This window comes from Coptis chinensis, chromosome 7 (assembly GCF_015680905.1).
Source record: "Coptis chinensis isolate HL-2020 chromosome 7, ASM1568090v1, whole genome shotgun sequence".
NCBI classification, from domain to species: Eukaryota; Viridiplantae; Streptophyta; class Magnoliopsida; order Ranunculales; family Ranunculaceae; genus Coptis; species Coptis chinensis.
The window spans coordinates 9,739,657-9,754,777 of record NC_141462.1 but is presented as its reverse complement, the minus strand read 5'-3'; the positions used below and the strand labels follow the sequence as shown (position 1 = coordinate 9,754,777).

General features: G+C 34.2%; 1 protein-coding gene across 2 annotated transcripts; it reads left to right on the top strand.

Moving 5' to 3' along the window:
* The first annotated feature begins 98 nt into the window (after positions 1-98).
* Positions 99-15,118, top strand: MCM8 (minichromosome maintenance 8). 2 transcript variants are annotated; one of them, XM_086572843.1, is made up of 17 exons: positions 99-300; positions 392-529; positions 612-735; positions 820-1,042; positions 1,115-1,152; positions 2,033-2,296; positions 2,461-2,556; positions 2,694-2,846; positions 3,438-3,508; positions 4,059-4,177; positions 7,129-7,258; positions 12,935-12,986; positions 13,065-13,221; positions 13,327-13,501; positions 13,790-13,960; positions 14,071-14,184; positions 14,780-15,118. In XM_086572843.1, exons 1-17 carry the CDS (start codon positions 124-126, stop codon positions 14,828-14,830), a joined length of 2,253 nt encoding a protein of 750 aa, XP_086428969.1. In that variant the 5' UTR covers positions 99-123; the 3' UTR covers positions 14,831-15,118. The 2 variants fall into 2 exon arrangements, with proteins under 2 accessions (XP_086428969.1, XP_086428968.1); XM_086572842.1 differs by having other exon boundaries at positions 1,115-1,278.
* Positions 15,119-15,121: the final 3 nt, after the last annotated feature.

Here is a 15,121-nt window from a genome sequence, read left to right as displayed (position 1 = left end):
ATATATACAAATACCTTTGAAACATTAGTGGATATTTATAAAAAACCAATATCCCGAAAACAAGCCATTTTCCGATAACTTAAAAAACTATAAAACAAGCAAGAAAAAAAAAAAAAAAAAACAATGTTTGAACAAGAAGAAGAAAGAGCAGATTACACAAGAATAAATATAATCCCCAAAATCTGGCCCACCTATTTCCCTCAAACAGAATTCAGTTACAAAGATTCCCGCCTTAAACTCATAAACGAGCTCACTCATTTCTTCTCCTCAACTCCACCTGGACAACTTGTCATTTCTCAGGTACACATTTAATATATTATTTCTTTCACACACTTTATTATTGTTTTGTTTATTTACTTACATTAATAACACCTTTTGTTTTGTTTTGTAGGTGAAGAATGACGGGGCCTTATGTTTGCCACTTGATTTTCAACACTTTCAAAAAACATGTGGAGTGAATAATTTTTATGCGAGTTTGGACAAGGAACCTAAAGAAGCTTTGTCAATCATGTGTGTTGCCATTCATAAGGTGCATTATTGTAATTGCACTGTTTTTTTTTTGTTAATTATTTAGAATGAAGATTAAATTTGTTTTAATGTGGATGATATAGGTAATGCTAATGAAGTCACAGGAGAATATTCAGTTTCTAGAAGATGGGAAAGTTAATGTGAGATTACATAACTGTCCTGATTCGATGATGATTGCGTTGAAGAATTTAAAAGCTGCTTATATTGGTAATGTTTGTACTAATTTATGCTATATAGAGTAAATAATGGTGAAGGGAATAGTTCTAAGTTTTGTGATGTTTTGTTATATAGGTAAACTCGTGTGTGTTCGTGGTACGGTTGTGAAAGTGAGCACGGTTAAACCATTAGTTATACATATGGACTTTTCATGTGCAAAGTGTGGGAGTTTGATTTCGCGTGTGTTTCCGGATGGGAAATTCTCGCCGCCAACGACTTGTATTATCCAAGGCTGTAAGAGTAGAACATTTTGTCCGATTAGAAATAGTGCCAGACCTATAGATTTTCAAAAAATAAGGTAAGTTACCTCCGAGATTTGTTGTTTGATTTGATGCTTTTATTTTTGGTAGTGTGCTAATGCTTTGTTCAGAATTCAGGAGCTGCTGAGGTCTGAAAACCATGAAGAAGGTAGGGTTCCTCGAACTGTGGAGTGTGAGCTAACTGAAGATCTTGTTGATGTTTGCATACCTGGTGATGTGGTCACTGTTACTGGAATTATTAAAGTGATTAACAATTATATGGATGTTGGAGGAGGTATGAACTAAATGTACTTGCTTGTATATACACTCTCCTACACAACCATGCAATCATATTCGGAATGTATTAAATGTTCTTTCAGAATTTGGTGCTCTATGCTTGACAATTTAGCATAATATAAGGTATCATTTTCTCTCCGTAGTGACAACATGTAAGATAAATTATAGAAAAAGTGAGGGTATCCTGTTTCTGGAATCAATTTATGTTTTTACACCACATGCTTACATTTTTTTGCCTTTGCCTTTGACCTTGATCCCTGAAAACTGCATTTACTTAAAAAGAAACACTTATAGTGGTTGATGTACTGAATTCTTGGTGTGGTCAAGCTGGAGGTTAGGCAGATACATAGTAAGCATATTGATATCATTGAAAAGCTGCCCCTTAAGAATATAAAGTATGTATGATGCCTATACTTACAACTATTAGAAGATTTTAACTACTTGTCTTTCTAAGGAATGATCCTTGTGTCCATGAATGTTTTTCACGAAGTCACGACTGACCACGCTCCTTAATCTTATCAATAAGTCCACACCGATCTTTATTTCCCCTGAAAACATGGCTTCCATAGGCACATCCTATTTCGTACTTTCATTAATAACATGTATCTTAATGGAACTGTTTCTTTTCTTCTTCTTCTTTTTTCCCTCTTTTTTGTCTCATAGTATTATTCTAGGTCACAAAATATTACACAACTTCATCTTTTAAGCAGTTCAACAATAAGTATATGTTAACGAAAATTTAAATTTTGTAGGGAAGTCAAAAAACAAGAATCAAGGGTTATACTATTTGTATCTTGAAGCTGTCTCAGTGAAAAACTCCAAGTCCCAATCTAGACCTGAGGATTCACTAGACAGTAGCGCTGATCCTAGAGCTACAGAACTGTTTGATTTGTACTCATTTTCTCCAAGGGATCTCGAATTTATCGTCAAGTTCTCAGAGGAGCATGGTTCGGATGTCTTCCGTCAGATACTCCAATCTATTTGTCCCTCCATATACGGACATGAACTTGTTAAAGGTGACCAACTCCTTGTAGATTCATTATCTCTTTCAGATTAAACCATAATATCTACAAAACTTTTGTGGGTTGCACATAACACTTTTGTTTTCATGACTCCCCCAATTTCTGGGACCAACTGTGGTGGTTCTGAGTTACTTATTTCCTTTTTCCTTGTTGAAAAGCTGGGATAACACTAGCACTGTTTGGAGGTGTAAGGAAGCACTCAATGGATCAGAACAAGGTTCCTGTTCGAGGAGACATCCATGTCATTGTTGTTGGTACTCTCCTAGTAATTCCAAAGATGCACTTTTAATTGAATGCTTCTGTACTTTGCAAATCAATATTCTTATGCAATTCTAAAGAATCTGGAGGTAAAAAAGATACATATGACTTAACATAGCAGTCACATTGCCAGGTGATCCTGGATTGGGTAAGAGTCAACTACTGCAAGCAGCTGCGTCTGTTTCTCCTAGAGGTATCTATATTTGTGGCAATGCAACAACAAACGCTGGCCTTACTGTTGCTGTTGTGAAGGATCCTATGACCGGAGACTATGCATTTGAGGCTGGTATGTGGAAAGCTTAACAATTTTATTTTGTATTTTATGTTTCTATTGTCATTGTTTTTAATTTCCTTTTATGTTTGATCTCTTTGGAGTGTGTTAACATGGTACTCTCCAGTGTTACTGCAATGGACAAAATCAGTATATGTAGTTCGAATTACCTCCATTATTTCTGCAATGAACAGAAATAGTATCCCATTTGCCACAATTTTCATGAGAACTTTTAAGCATATACATCAGATAATCGGAACTGTCAAATGTGATTGAAACGATTTATTGCAGTGGCCTCACTCAGACCAAGTGTTTATTGGAGGCAAAAGGCAGTAAGGATCTATTGTGGGCCCTCAGAGCCTCCTGAGTTTGATCAAACGTATGAAAGTGGGAGATTCAAAATTTTACTTACATATCCTGATTGTTTATTTCAGCGTTATTACACATTAGTTGGGGGATCTTGTTCCGAGGTTTTAGTTATATATTGACTGTGGGGAGTTTTATAAAAACTTTAACTGGTTTTAGAGTGTGCAGTCTCTTCAAAGCTTCATATAAAAAGACAGGTGCTAATATTTTTCATCAAAGCTAAATGTGATCCCTCTACAGGTGCTATGGTACTTGCGGATCGTGGATTGTGCTGCATTGATGAGTTCGATAAAATGTCAGCAGAACATCAGGTTTCTTTATATTCAATACCAGCCATGATTGAAAGAATTGAGATTTAGGATAGAGTTGACAACCCCATTTTTGGTAACCGACTGAATGCACCGAGTCATCTCTCAATTAGTTCTGGGTTGGTAGATAAAAGGTTTTAAGTTGAACAGGTTATTTTCTTTGTAATTAGTGTTTACCAGAAAAACCTATTCAGACTTGGAGTTGGCATAGTTAATTTTGGTACATTTGTAGTATTTTGATCCCAGACCAGATCAGTCTAACTTTCAAATTTATTTGCTGTATTTCTTAAACTTGCCCAGAAAATTCAAACAAATTAAAAACATTTATATGCTATGTTTCTTAAACTTGTCCTAAAAATTCAAATAAATTAAAAAATGAAGAAGAAAACATTGTTTACCTATCTGATTCAGCTGGTAGTTTTTTATCCGTTGGTTGGTCAAGATTCGAATATATTCTTTTCTTGAGTTGGAAGTCTTAGAAAGCCATGATTGTCAAGATTTTATGTTGAAAGATTTTTGAACGGGGTCTTTAACTAATGGAAACCTACCTTAGGCTCTTCTCGAAGCCATGGAGCAGCAGTGTGTTTCTGTTGCAAAAGCTGGACTGGTAGCTAGTTTATCAGCACGGACTTCTGTTTTAGCAGCAGCTAATCCTGTTGGGGGTCATTACAAGTATTTCTCCACACTAGCTATTCTATTTTATTTTGTACTGATCTGTGAGTTACTTATATTTGTCGGTGGACTATCATTGTTAGATTATATGATGCATGAGCATGGAATAAATAATTAATTAGTAGTTTATATATTATTTGGTTTCCTAATTCAATTAGGAATAAGAATAAGATGGTTTCCTATTTGGTTTCCAATTAGGTTTAGTAGTTGTTTTCTTATATAAAGGCATCTAGGCCTTCATTGTTAGGATGGTTATTATTGATTATTAATTATTTGTGAATTGTTCTTCATATTTGAAGGTTTAAACCCTAGATTTAGGTATTTGTTTTATTAAATCTTATTGATATTCATCCATTGTTGAAGCTTCCGCCAACATGATACATCAAATTGGTATCAGAGTCATTAATTTCTTGGGAGATATTGTGATGGATTATCGAAGAAGAGGTAGAAGAGAGTCACCGCCGCCACGAAGTCCCCATAGATCGAAGTACCATACCGATCCTCATACTTGGAGAGATTGTGATTTAGATCACAGCCGCCGTGCGAGATTTCCACCTTCAAGAAGGTATGAACCTCCCTCTAGATTTTGTTCCCCAACTCCCAATTGCCGCCGCCAAAATTTTGAGCCGCGAATATCGTATTTTCGTAATGAATCCTACTATTACAATGAAGAGGAGTCTTTTATTGATTCCGATGAAGATGAGTATTCCAATGAGGGATATTCTCACCAAAGTAAGTATGCTGATCCCGAGACATACTACCCATCCCAACAACATCTCATTAATGAGTTGTTATCCTGTTTTGATCCCCAACCACCGGTGACAAATCATATCCCCCACAAGAAGCATCGTGATGCACATAGAAGCCATGGCAGTGTTACACGTTACCACAACCAACACCACCCTGTTCTTGGAGATTATCGACGACAAAGTCGAGAAATCCACAGCCACTTTCGTGAGCATGAACAAAGACGTCTTGCAGACCAGATTCATGAAGAATCTGTTCATCCAGTTCGGGTAACCAATGCCCCACTACCCCAACGTGTTACTGTTCATATCAAGGAACGTCAACATGGTATTGCAATAGAGTATATTAAACCAGAAAAACAGCGCAAAGAAGAGCCACAAAAGAAGACAATTTCAATTGGTGACAATGTCCCAACTACTGCTTCATCAATTGGTCTCTCTTATACTTCTTCTCTTCCAAATTCCGGTTTTTACAGCACACCAGCTACCAGTCCTATTGCTTTCGAATTAGAGAACACCCATGCTAAAAAAGTGACAATTTCAGACTATGTTACTGCTGTAGGGGAGGTGGAAACCTTGGCCATTGATCCACCAGCACCAATTCAAGTCAAAACCACTTTAGAAAAAAGATATGCGGGGTACCAAAAGAGAGATGCATGTGTTGTGCGAATTGGTGATGAACAAACAGAACACCAAAATCAGAAGTAGGAAACACAAATTTTTGAGAAGACAAAAGGAGAGGGCACCAAGCTTACCCCTCCTATTCGCATACCTTCTATAACTCCTTTAGTAACATCGACAAAGAAAGAGAACGCAAATATTTTAACAGTTTTGGTTTTTGTTAGTGCGACAAAGAACCTTGTTTTGTTGCTTGTTAGTGCTGAGCAATCAAGGTTGTTTGCTACTTGTGTGTTTCAATTTCAGTTGCAACATGGTTGCTTCGATTCTTGGGCGCGTGAAAATCTAACCCAACTTCCGCAAGTTCGTGGTAAAGGAAGACGACGACTTTTTCACATTCTAAGTGTTCGTGCTAAATCGGACTTCCCACTGTGGCCTTTTAACCAGCAAGTCCAAGGGCGTATACACAAACTATTTTGGAATGGGTTATAAGGAATGTCAATTATTTGATTTGGTGCAGGGAAGACTTCTGATTTTCGGCTTTCAGTACCACATGAGTCACTATTAGGCAGTGGTTCAATACATTCTGGTCTGTCCAATTTGCTTCCTCCAATTGGTGGATTAGTATTAATGCCACGCACAATAATTATCAGTCATGTGAAGCGCGCACATAGTGATTATATCGATCCCTTCCTTTGCAACTTTGAAAAGGGTTTTACTCAGCACAACAATGTTTTTGAGCACATAGTTAGTGAGCTGCGGCTCCCAATTTCTTCTCGAAGGACGTTTCACTGTTTCAGAATGGAGTATTATTAGTATTGTGGTTCATGATTTCTTTTGTGAGCCATTATTTGGGCAAAATTCGAGGTCGAATTCCTTTAAACTGCGGGAGGGTGATGGTGATGTACGTGATTTATGCTGACTTTTTGGAGCGTGTTTATGAAATCAGACTCGGGGACGAGTTTCTTTCAAGCCAGGGAGATTGATGCATGAGCATGGAATAAATAATTAATTAGTAGTTTATATATTATTTGGTTTCCTGATTCAATTAGGAATAAGAATAAGATGGTTTTCTATTTGGTTTCCAATTAGGTTTAGTAGTTGTTTTTTAATATAAAGGCATCTAGGCCTTCATTGTTAGGATGGTTATTATTGATTATTAATTCTTTGTGAATTGTTCTTCATGTTTGAAGGTTTAAACCCTAGATTTAGGTGTTTGTTTTATTAAATCTTATTGATGTTAATCCATTGTTGAAGCTTCCGCCAACAGGATACATCATTATAGCTGCATTTGGTGAGACTTTTTTTTTTTTTACTTTTCTTCCCAGGACAACTTTCCTATTCAATCAGGGATTATTTCTTTAAAACTTCATTGTTATTGGCATGTATAAGAACAAACTATATACCTTCTCCTGTATTACTTTCATCTAGGAAGTGGTAGAACTTTTGCTTTTTTTTTTTTTTTTATTGCTGGGTAGAACTTTTGCGGCTTCTTGCCTGAATATAGTTTGTTGAAAAAATAATGTGTTTTTACTGCTGCATTGTGTATTATTGGCCTAACAAGTAATATTTCAAATTCTATTTCAGCCGTGCAAAAACCGTCAACGAGAATTTAAAAATGAGTGCTGCTCTCCTCTCGCGATTTGATTTGGTATTCATTTTGCTGGACAGACCAGATGAAGCGTTGGATAAGCGGTTATCTGAGCATATTATGTCCGTATGTGACCATATCTACTAGCTTCTCATCATCTTTATATATATATTATAGCTCTATCCTCTTCAATTGAGGAAGCGTTTCTAGGGTGTCCACGTGTCATGACTAATTAAGAAAAAGTAGGAGATAAAATAGGAAACAAATATTTATCTTTATCCTTAGATATATATTATAGTTATATCTTCACCGATCTATTTTTTGGCAAAGACTCCACTTTTTTCTAAACTCTATTATTAATTATAAAAAAGTAGGATATAAATAAGGAAACAATCCCAAGAGTTTCACATAGTCTCTAACTTTTCCTAAACACTATAGCTAATTACGAAAAAACAACCTCATCTAGAGTTTCACGGAGTCTCTAACTTTTCCTAAACAATATAGCTAATTAAGGGGAAAAAAATTAGACAAAAAACTAAATTGCTAAAAACAATAGTTTCTTTTTCCTAAAACCCTTTCGATTTGATTCATCATTTTGTGGGATGTAGACATTTATTCATAGTTAATTTCTAAACACTATTTTCTGAAAAAACAAATAGTTTAGCTTTTCCTAAACAATATAGCTAATTAAGGGGAAAAAAATGAGACAAAAAACTAAATTGCTAAAAACAATAGTTTCCTTTTCCTAAAACCCTTTCGATTTGATGCGTCATCCACTGTGGGATGTAGACATTTATTCATAGTTAAGGATTCCAAAAATCACAATTTTGACCACAATAATTACAACATATTCCAATTCCTTAGATATATATTATAGTTATACCCTCACCAATCTATTTTTTTGAGCACTCGGAGAGACTCCAGTTTTTTCTTAACTTTATTACTAATTATAAAAAAGGTATGATATAAATAAGGAAACAATCCCATTTAAAGTTTCCCAGAGTCTCTAACTTTTCCTAAACACTATAGCTAAATACGAAAAAAAAAAAATCTCATCTAGAGTTTCACAGAGTCTCCAATTTTTCCTAAACAATATAGCTAATTACGAAAAAAAAAATATGAGACAAACAATTAAATTGCTAAAAACAATAGTTTCTATCGAAAACGATTTTCCTAAAAGCCTTTTGATTTGATGTGTCATCCACTGTGGGATTTAGACATTTATTCATAGTTAAGGATTCCAAAAATCACAATTCTGGCCACAATAATTATGACATATTCCAATTAAATTTATGAATTTATAATTTTTCAACATTATAATATAATTTTTCAACTCTATAATGTTTTATATTCGGCGGAATAACAAGATTAAGTTAAAGTGAACATTGGATTTAAATAAATTATATACCAAATCAAAACAAATTACATGTGAAAAATTAAATTATACAAAAAATAACATCACAAAATATATAATAGAAAATGAAAAAAAAATAACGGCAAACCAATAATGACAAATATTTTAAAATATATATAATACTGAATGAAAATAACATCAAAAAACAATTAATGGGGAACCGAAAACTGGATACAAATACATCGAACTAAACCTCAAATAATATTTAACGTGAAATCAAAAACTTGATGCAAATACAAGTATTAAACTAATCTTAAAAAGTAATTAATAGAAAATTGGAATATGGATACAACTGCATTAAATTAACCAAAATTCTATAGCAACCGAATTTTTTGAACCGAATTTGTGAACACACTGACGTGGCACTCATCAGGCAGGGGGTGCGTGTGTATTTCTCAAAGAAGTACTGCAAATCAAGGTCTCTCTGCTTGCCACGTCATTGTGTTCACAAATTCGGTTCAAAATGTGTGTTGCTGTAGAAACACTCTTAAATTAACCTTAAAAAATAATTATCGGGAAATCAAAATTTGGATGCAAATACATCAAACTAACATAAAAAATAATTGTCGGAAAATCGGAAATTGGATGCAAATACATTGAATTACCCTTAAAGATTTAATTAATGGAAAATCGGAAATTAGATGCAACTCCATTGAACTAACCTAAAAAAAAATTAATTGTAAATTGGAAACATGATGCAAATGCGTATAACTAATCTTAAAGAATAATTAAGATTAATCGGAAAATCGGATGCAACTGCACTAAACTAATCTCAAAAAATAAACTGGATGCAAATACATTGAACTAATCTCAAGAATAATTAATGAAAAATCGGAAACTGGATGCAAATTCATTGAACTAACTTCATACAATAGTTAACATGAAATCGGAAACTAGATGTAAATGCAACCTTATCAAATAATAAACAAGAAATCGGAAATCGGAAACTGGAAACCTGGATGCAAATGCATTAAACTAATCTCACATAATAATTAACGGAAAATCAGAAACTGGATACAAATGTATTGAACTGACTTCAAAGAAATAATTAACAGGAAATTGAAAACTGGATGCTATTGAACTAACCTCAATAACTAAATAACAAGAATCAGAAATTGGATGCACTTGCATTGAACTAGCCTCAAAATATAAATAACGAAAAATCAGAAACTGGATGCAAATGCATTGAACTAACCTCAAAACATAGTTGGGTTATATGTTGTGGGAATGTCTCGATAAGTATAGTTTTGTATTTAAAATGGTGTTTATCTTATCTCTTTCCATATGATTGAGAACACCATTGCTATTCAAGTAGCTTCAATATATATGAACTTCGCCTTATTAGACAATCTCACAAAACTTCAATCAAATTTCTATTATTAAACAACAAAATGAAGTTGAATTGAAGGGTTTTATCAAAAGTGAGTTTTTTTTTAATGGAGAGTGAGGTTTTCACATTATAAGAAATTTGGATGAGTGATCAATATAATATTAATATATAATAGTTTTGTATATTTGCAAATATTTTTCAGAATAATTAATATAACAACACCCATTCGTAGATAATCTTTGAAGATTCCACATAGTGAGTCATGCATATAATTTAAAGAATAATCGATGGGAAATCGGGAACTGGATAATCTTCGATGATCCCACATAGTAAATCAAACATAATTTAATTTTTATGTCATGTTTGCAATGACACTACAGATGGATCAGTAAAAGTTGGTATTACAGACTACATTGGATAATTAAAAGAAAATCAGAAACTGGATTCAAATACATAACTGAGCTCAAAGAGTAATTAACGGAAAATTTGAAACTTTATGCAAATGCAATAAACTAAACTCAAAAAGTAATTAACTAAAAATCGGAAACTGGATGCAATTGCATTAAACTAACGTCAGATAACGGAAAATTAGAAATTGGATGTAAATCCTTGAAAAATATTTAACGGGAAATTGGAAATAGTATGCAAATACATCAAATAAACCTCAAATAATAACTAATGGAAAACTGGATGCAAATGCATTGAACTAAACTCAAAAAATAATTAACAAAAAATCAAAAACCGAATGTAACTGCATTGAACTAACCCCATAGAATAATTGGTGGGAAATCAGAAACTAAATACAAATGCATTGAAATAACTTCAAAGAATCGGATGTAATTGCAGCGAACTAACCTCAAAATATAAATAATCATAAACTAGATGCAGATATATTGAACTAACTTTAAAGAGTTATTAACGGGAAATTAAAAATTGGATGCAAATGCAATGAACTAATCTCAAAGACTAAGTAACGAAACATTGAAAAATGGATGAAACTGCACTGAACTAACCTAAATGAATAATTAACTGGAAATTATAAATTTGATGTAACTGCATTGAACTAACCTAAAAAAATGAACTAACCTCAAAAAATAATTAATAGAAAATCGAAAACTTGATGCAAAAATATTGAATTAACCTCAAATAACAATTAACATAAAAACGGAAATTTGATGCAACTGTATTGAACTAACCTCAAAGAATAATTAACTTAAAATCAGAAACTGGATGCAACTGCATTAAACTAAAATCAAAGATTAACTAACGGGAAATCAGAAATTGGATGCAAATGCATTAAAATAACATTAAAGAATAGTTAAGTGGAAATCGGGCCAGGATGTAAGCGTATCACACCTTGACCTCAAAGTATAAATAACTAGAAATTGTAAACTATCAAACTAACCTAGAAAAATAATTAACGGGAAATCAGAAATTGGTTGCAGATGTATTGAACTAACCTCAAAGAGTAATTAATAGGAGATTAGAACCTGGATGCAAATGCAATGAACTAATCTAAAAGACTAATTAACGAAACATCAAAAACTGGATGCAACTGTACTGAATTAACCTTAATGAATAACAAATGAGAAATCATAAAGTGGATGCAATTGCACTGAACTAACCTCAAATAATAATTAACGGGAAATCGGAAACTTGATGCAATTATTGCATTGAACTAACCTCAAAAAATAATTAATGAGAAATTGAAAACTGGATGGAACGTACTACATTGAACTAACCGTAAAGAATAATTAATGGAAAATCAGAAACTTAATGCATATGTATTGAACTAATAACCCTAAAAGGGGAATGTCTCGACAAATATAGTTTTGTATTATAAGTAGTGTTTATCATAATTCTTTTATTATGATTGGAAATGTCTTGCTCTTCAAGTAGCTTCAATATTATTTTCGCCACATTTGCCATTCTCACAAAACTTCAATGAAACTTCTATTATTAAACCTAACAACAAAAAGAAGTCGATAGGTTTTATCAAGGTATGGTGCTTCCTTTTTATAAAGAGTGGTGCAAGAAATTTGAATGAGTGATTAATATAATTTTCATATCTCATAGCTAACTAACTATCTTTCGAACCCGTTCTACGAACGGGTGCCCTTATATTAAATTATTCTAAAAAAATATTAACAACTATGCATATATGTATAGTTAAATTATTCTAAAAAAATATTAGCAACTATGCATATATGCATAGTTGCTAATATTTTTTTAGAATAATATTAAGGGCACCCGTTCGTAAGATGGGTTCGAAAGCTAGTGCTATATGAATACAGATGATATGTATTTTGAGGATTAGAAACGTGATTCATGCTATGCTATATACATATATGGGGATATATATATATATATATATATAGGGAGGGATAGAGCCACTCCCAAGCCACTCCATCGACTTACTAATTGAATTAAGACCCCATTTTTTGTGGATACGATCTTCTCACAATGGATAGCATGCCCACAAAATTTCATCCTATTTGGATATGTCTAACCTTTGTGAAAACTAGTGTTCAATTTTGAACATTTATCTAACGGTCCAGAATTTTCTGATTTCATAATAACGTTTAATTAGGTTAGACATATTTGAATGAGCCGAAATTTGATGGGTATGTTATTCATGGTGGGGAGATCATATCTACCAAATATCAGCCCTTAATTTAACTTGTAGGATGAGATATGGCTTTGTACGTTTTGGGAGTGGCTTGGGAGTGCCTCTATCCCTCCCCAAATTTATTTATTTATTTATTTTAAAGCGAGCCCAGGTGCATCAGAAATTTGCATATCTTCCCTATGGGAAATTGTGAAGGATTATAAGTTGTCTCTAGACAAGTTCCCAACTCCCCCATGAAGTGATATTCTGCATACTTGAGGTTAACCAATCAGGTCGTTCTGTCACCTTATGAACTGGAGGATTAGTCAAGCACTGAATCTTCTGCTTTGCATGTTATGAATACCACAGCAGGATTTGGACATGCATCAGAATTTATTGTATTGTGGCTGTCTATCTTATCGTCTCACACGACATTGGTGTCTTATGCAGCTACATGCAGGATATGGGGAGTCTTCACCGGCGCCAAAGAAACTCTGCAGAGGTTGTCTTTCTATTTGCACACAAATTACAAATAAAGTCCTACATAAAACATTAACTTAACATTTAGATAAATATGCAGCCTTGCAAGTTGGTACCAACTTGAATATCGGAGTAAAACGTGATTCCTTGGCTTCAAAGTTGAGACTTGATCCACAGAAGGATAGAGAATTTACTCCCTTGCATGGTCTGCTTCTGCGGAAGTATATTGCTTATGCAAGGACTTTTATCTTCCCAAGGTGACTCGACGTGTGCCTTGTAAAATCAGCAATTAACCTCTTCTAGAGGATATTCTTTGCTGTAATAACTTGCTTATTTGTATACTTCTTATTGTATATATATAGGATGACAAAACCTGCAGCTGAAATACTACAAAAGTTTTACTTACAATTGAGAGATCATAATAATTCAGCTGATGGTACACCAATAACAGCGCGACAGTTGGAAAGTCTAGTTAGATTAGCACAAGCTCGAGCGCGGGTGGATCTAAGAGCTGAGATAACAGTTCAGGATGCTCTGGTGAGTGCTTCTAGCATAGTTACTGATTTTGGGAAATGTGATGTTACAGTTGGGCCATTACAGTCTATACTGGCCATTAGTAGCTCACATTGTGAATTATCAACAATAATTTAGGCATATAGCTAGGTCTTTGTCATGGCATCTCCATTTATATTTGACTGTTACTTCAGTCTTTGGATGAGCTACTGCTCTGTCTTGCGGTAACCATTTATGGGTTTCAGAGTGGACTATATGGCACTTCTGGTTAATAACGTCTGTTGACTTACACAGTTTCTTATGTTTTTCCAGGATGTAGTTGAGATAATGAAAGAGTCCTTGTATGATAAATATGTAGACGAACATGGTATTGTGGACTTTGGTAGGAGTGGTGGAATGAGTCAACAGAAAGAGGCAAAACGATTTCTAAGTGCACTCAATAAACATTCAGAATTGGCGCAAAAGGATTGTTTTTCAATCTCTGTAAGCAGCATTTCTGTATTACTTCACGTCACTTTTTTTTCCCTTGAGATTTTACTCCCCTCCTTGAGATTCTGTCTGTCACTTTCTTACATTTTATGCTTATGTATCAGGAAATATATAGTTTGGCAGATAGGATTGGCCTGAGAGTTCCGGACATCGACACCTTTGTGGATAACTTAAACAGTGTTGGATACTTGCTTAAGAAGGGGCCCAAGATGTATCAGGTAGTGTCTGCAGACAACACTAAGGCAGTTTCATAGTACAAAACTCAAAATGCTTAATGAAAGCTCTTTTGGAAAGGGGGGGAGGGGGTGTTAGAATTATGAACTAAAATTTAAGAACTAGATAATATACTAGGGTGATAATAAATGGATATATTGGTTCCCTTGAAGAACTGGAGATGGAAGCTTTAGGATTCTTATGATAACGTTGCTCTGGCATGGGGTGTAAGCGCTGCTCATAGTTCGCAACTGGCATGCCAATAATAGGAAATCATAGTGACTAAGTGTTCTTGAACAATTATAGTTAGTATGATCATATGGATTTTGATCATTTTCTTTATAACTGCACTATGCTACTTCAAATATGGGGCTGGGTCTTTTACATATAGTCGTATGGGGCTCTGAGCTTTAATTTTCAGCTACTGATGGTCTATTGTTGTGCCACACCTAATTACCGATGGTCTGGTGTGGATGCAGTTGCAACCTGATGTTTCCATGGCTGAAAATTGTATAGCTTGCAACTCCTGGGAATATAGATCCTTCATGCAAAACTCACATGAAATCCCATTCCATGATATCTAATTGATGTGTGATGCAGGTATTATCCTCGTCGTATTCCCGGAGTCAATCTTCAAGGTCAAGTTGCTGATGCTCACATCCTTCTCAATGAAAGAAACCTGCAGAATCAATGCCTTTTGGGATATTTTGGCTACTCAACAAACACCGAAGCTATTTTGTTCCGTCTCATATTGCTCGTCCTTTCTCTTCTATGGGTGGAAAGTAGCATACTAAAAGATGATGTAAGAATTGTATCATTGACGCAACTATTAGCAGGTAGGAGACCCAACGAGTTTATTTGTACAGATGATATCATGGGGCTAATTCTAATTGATACTGAGCCGGTCAAGGCAGGTAAATCCAATTTGATTTATGGCAATAT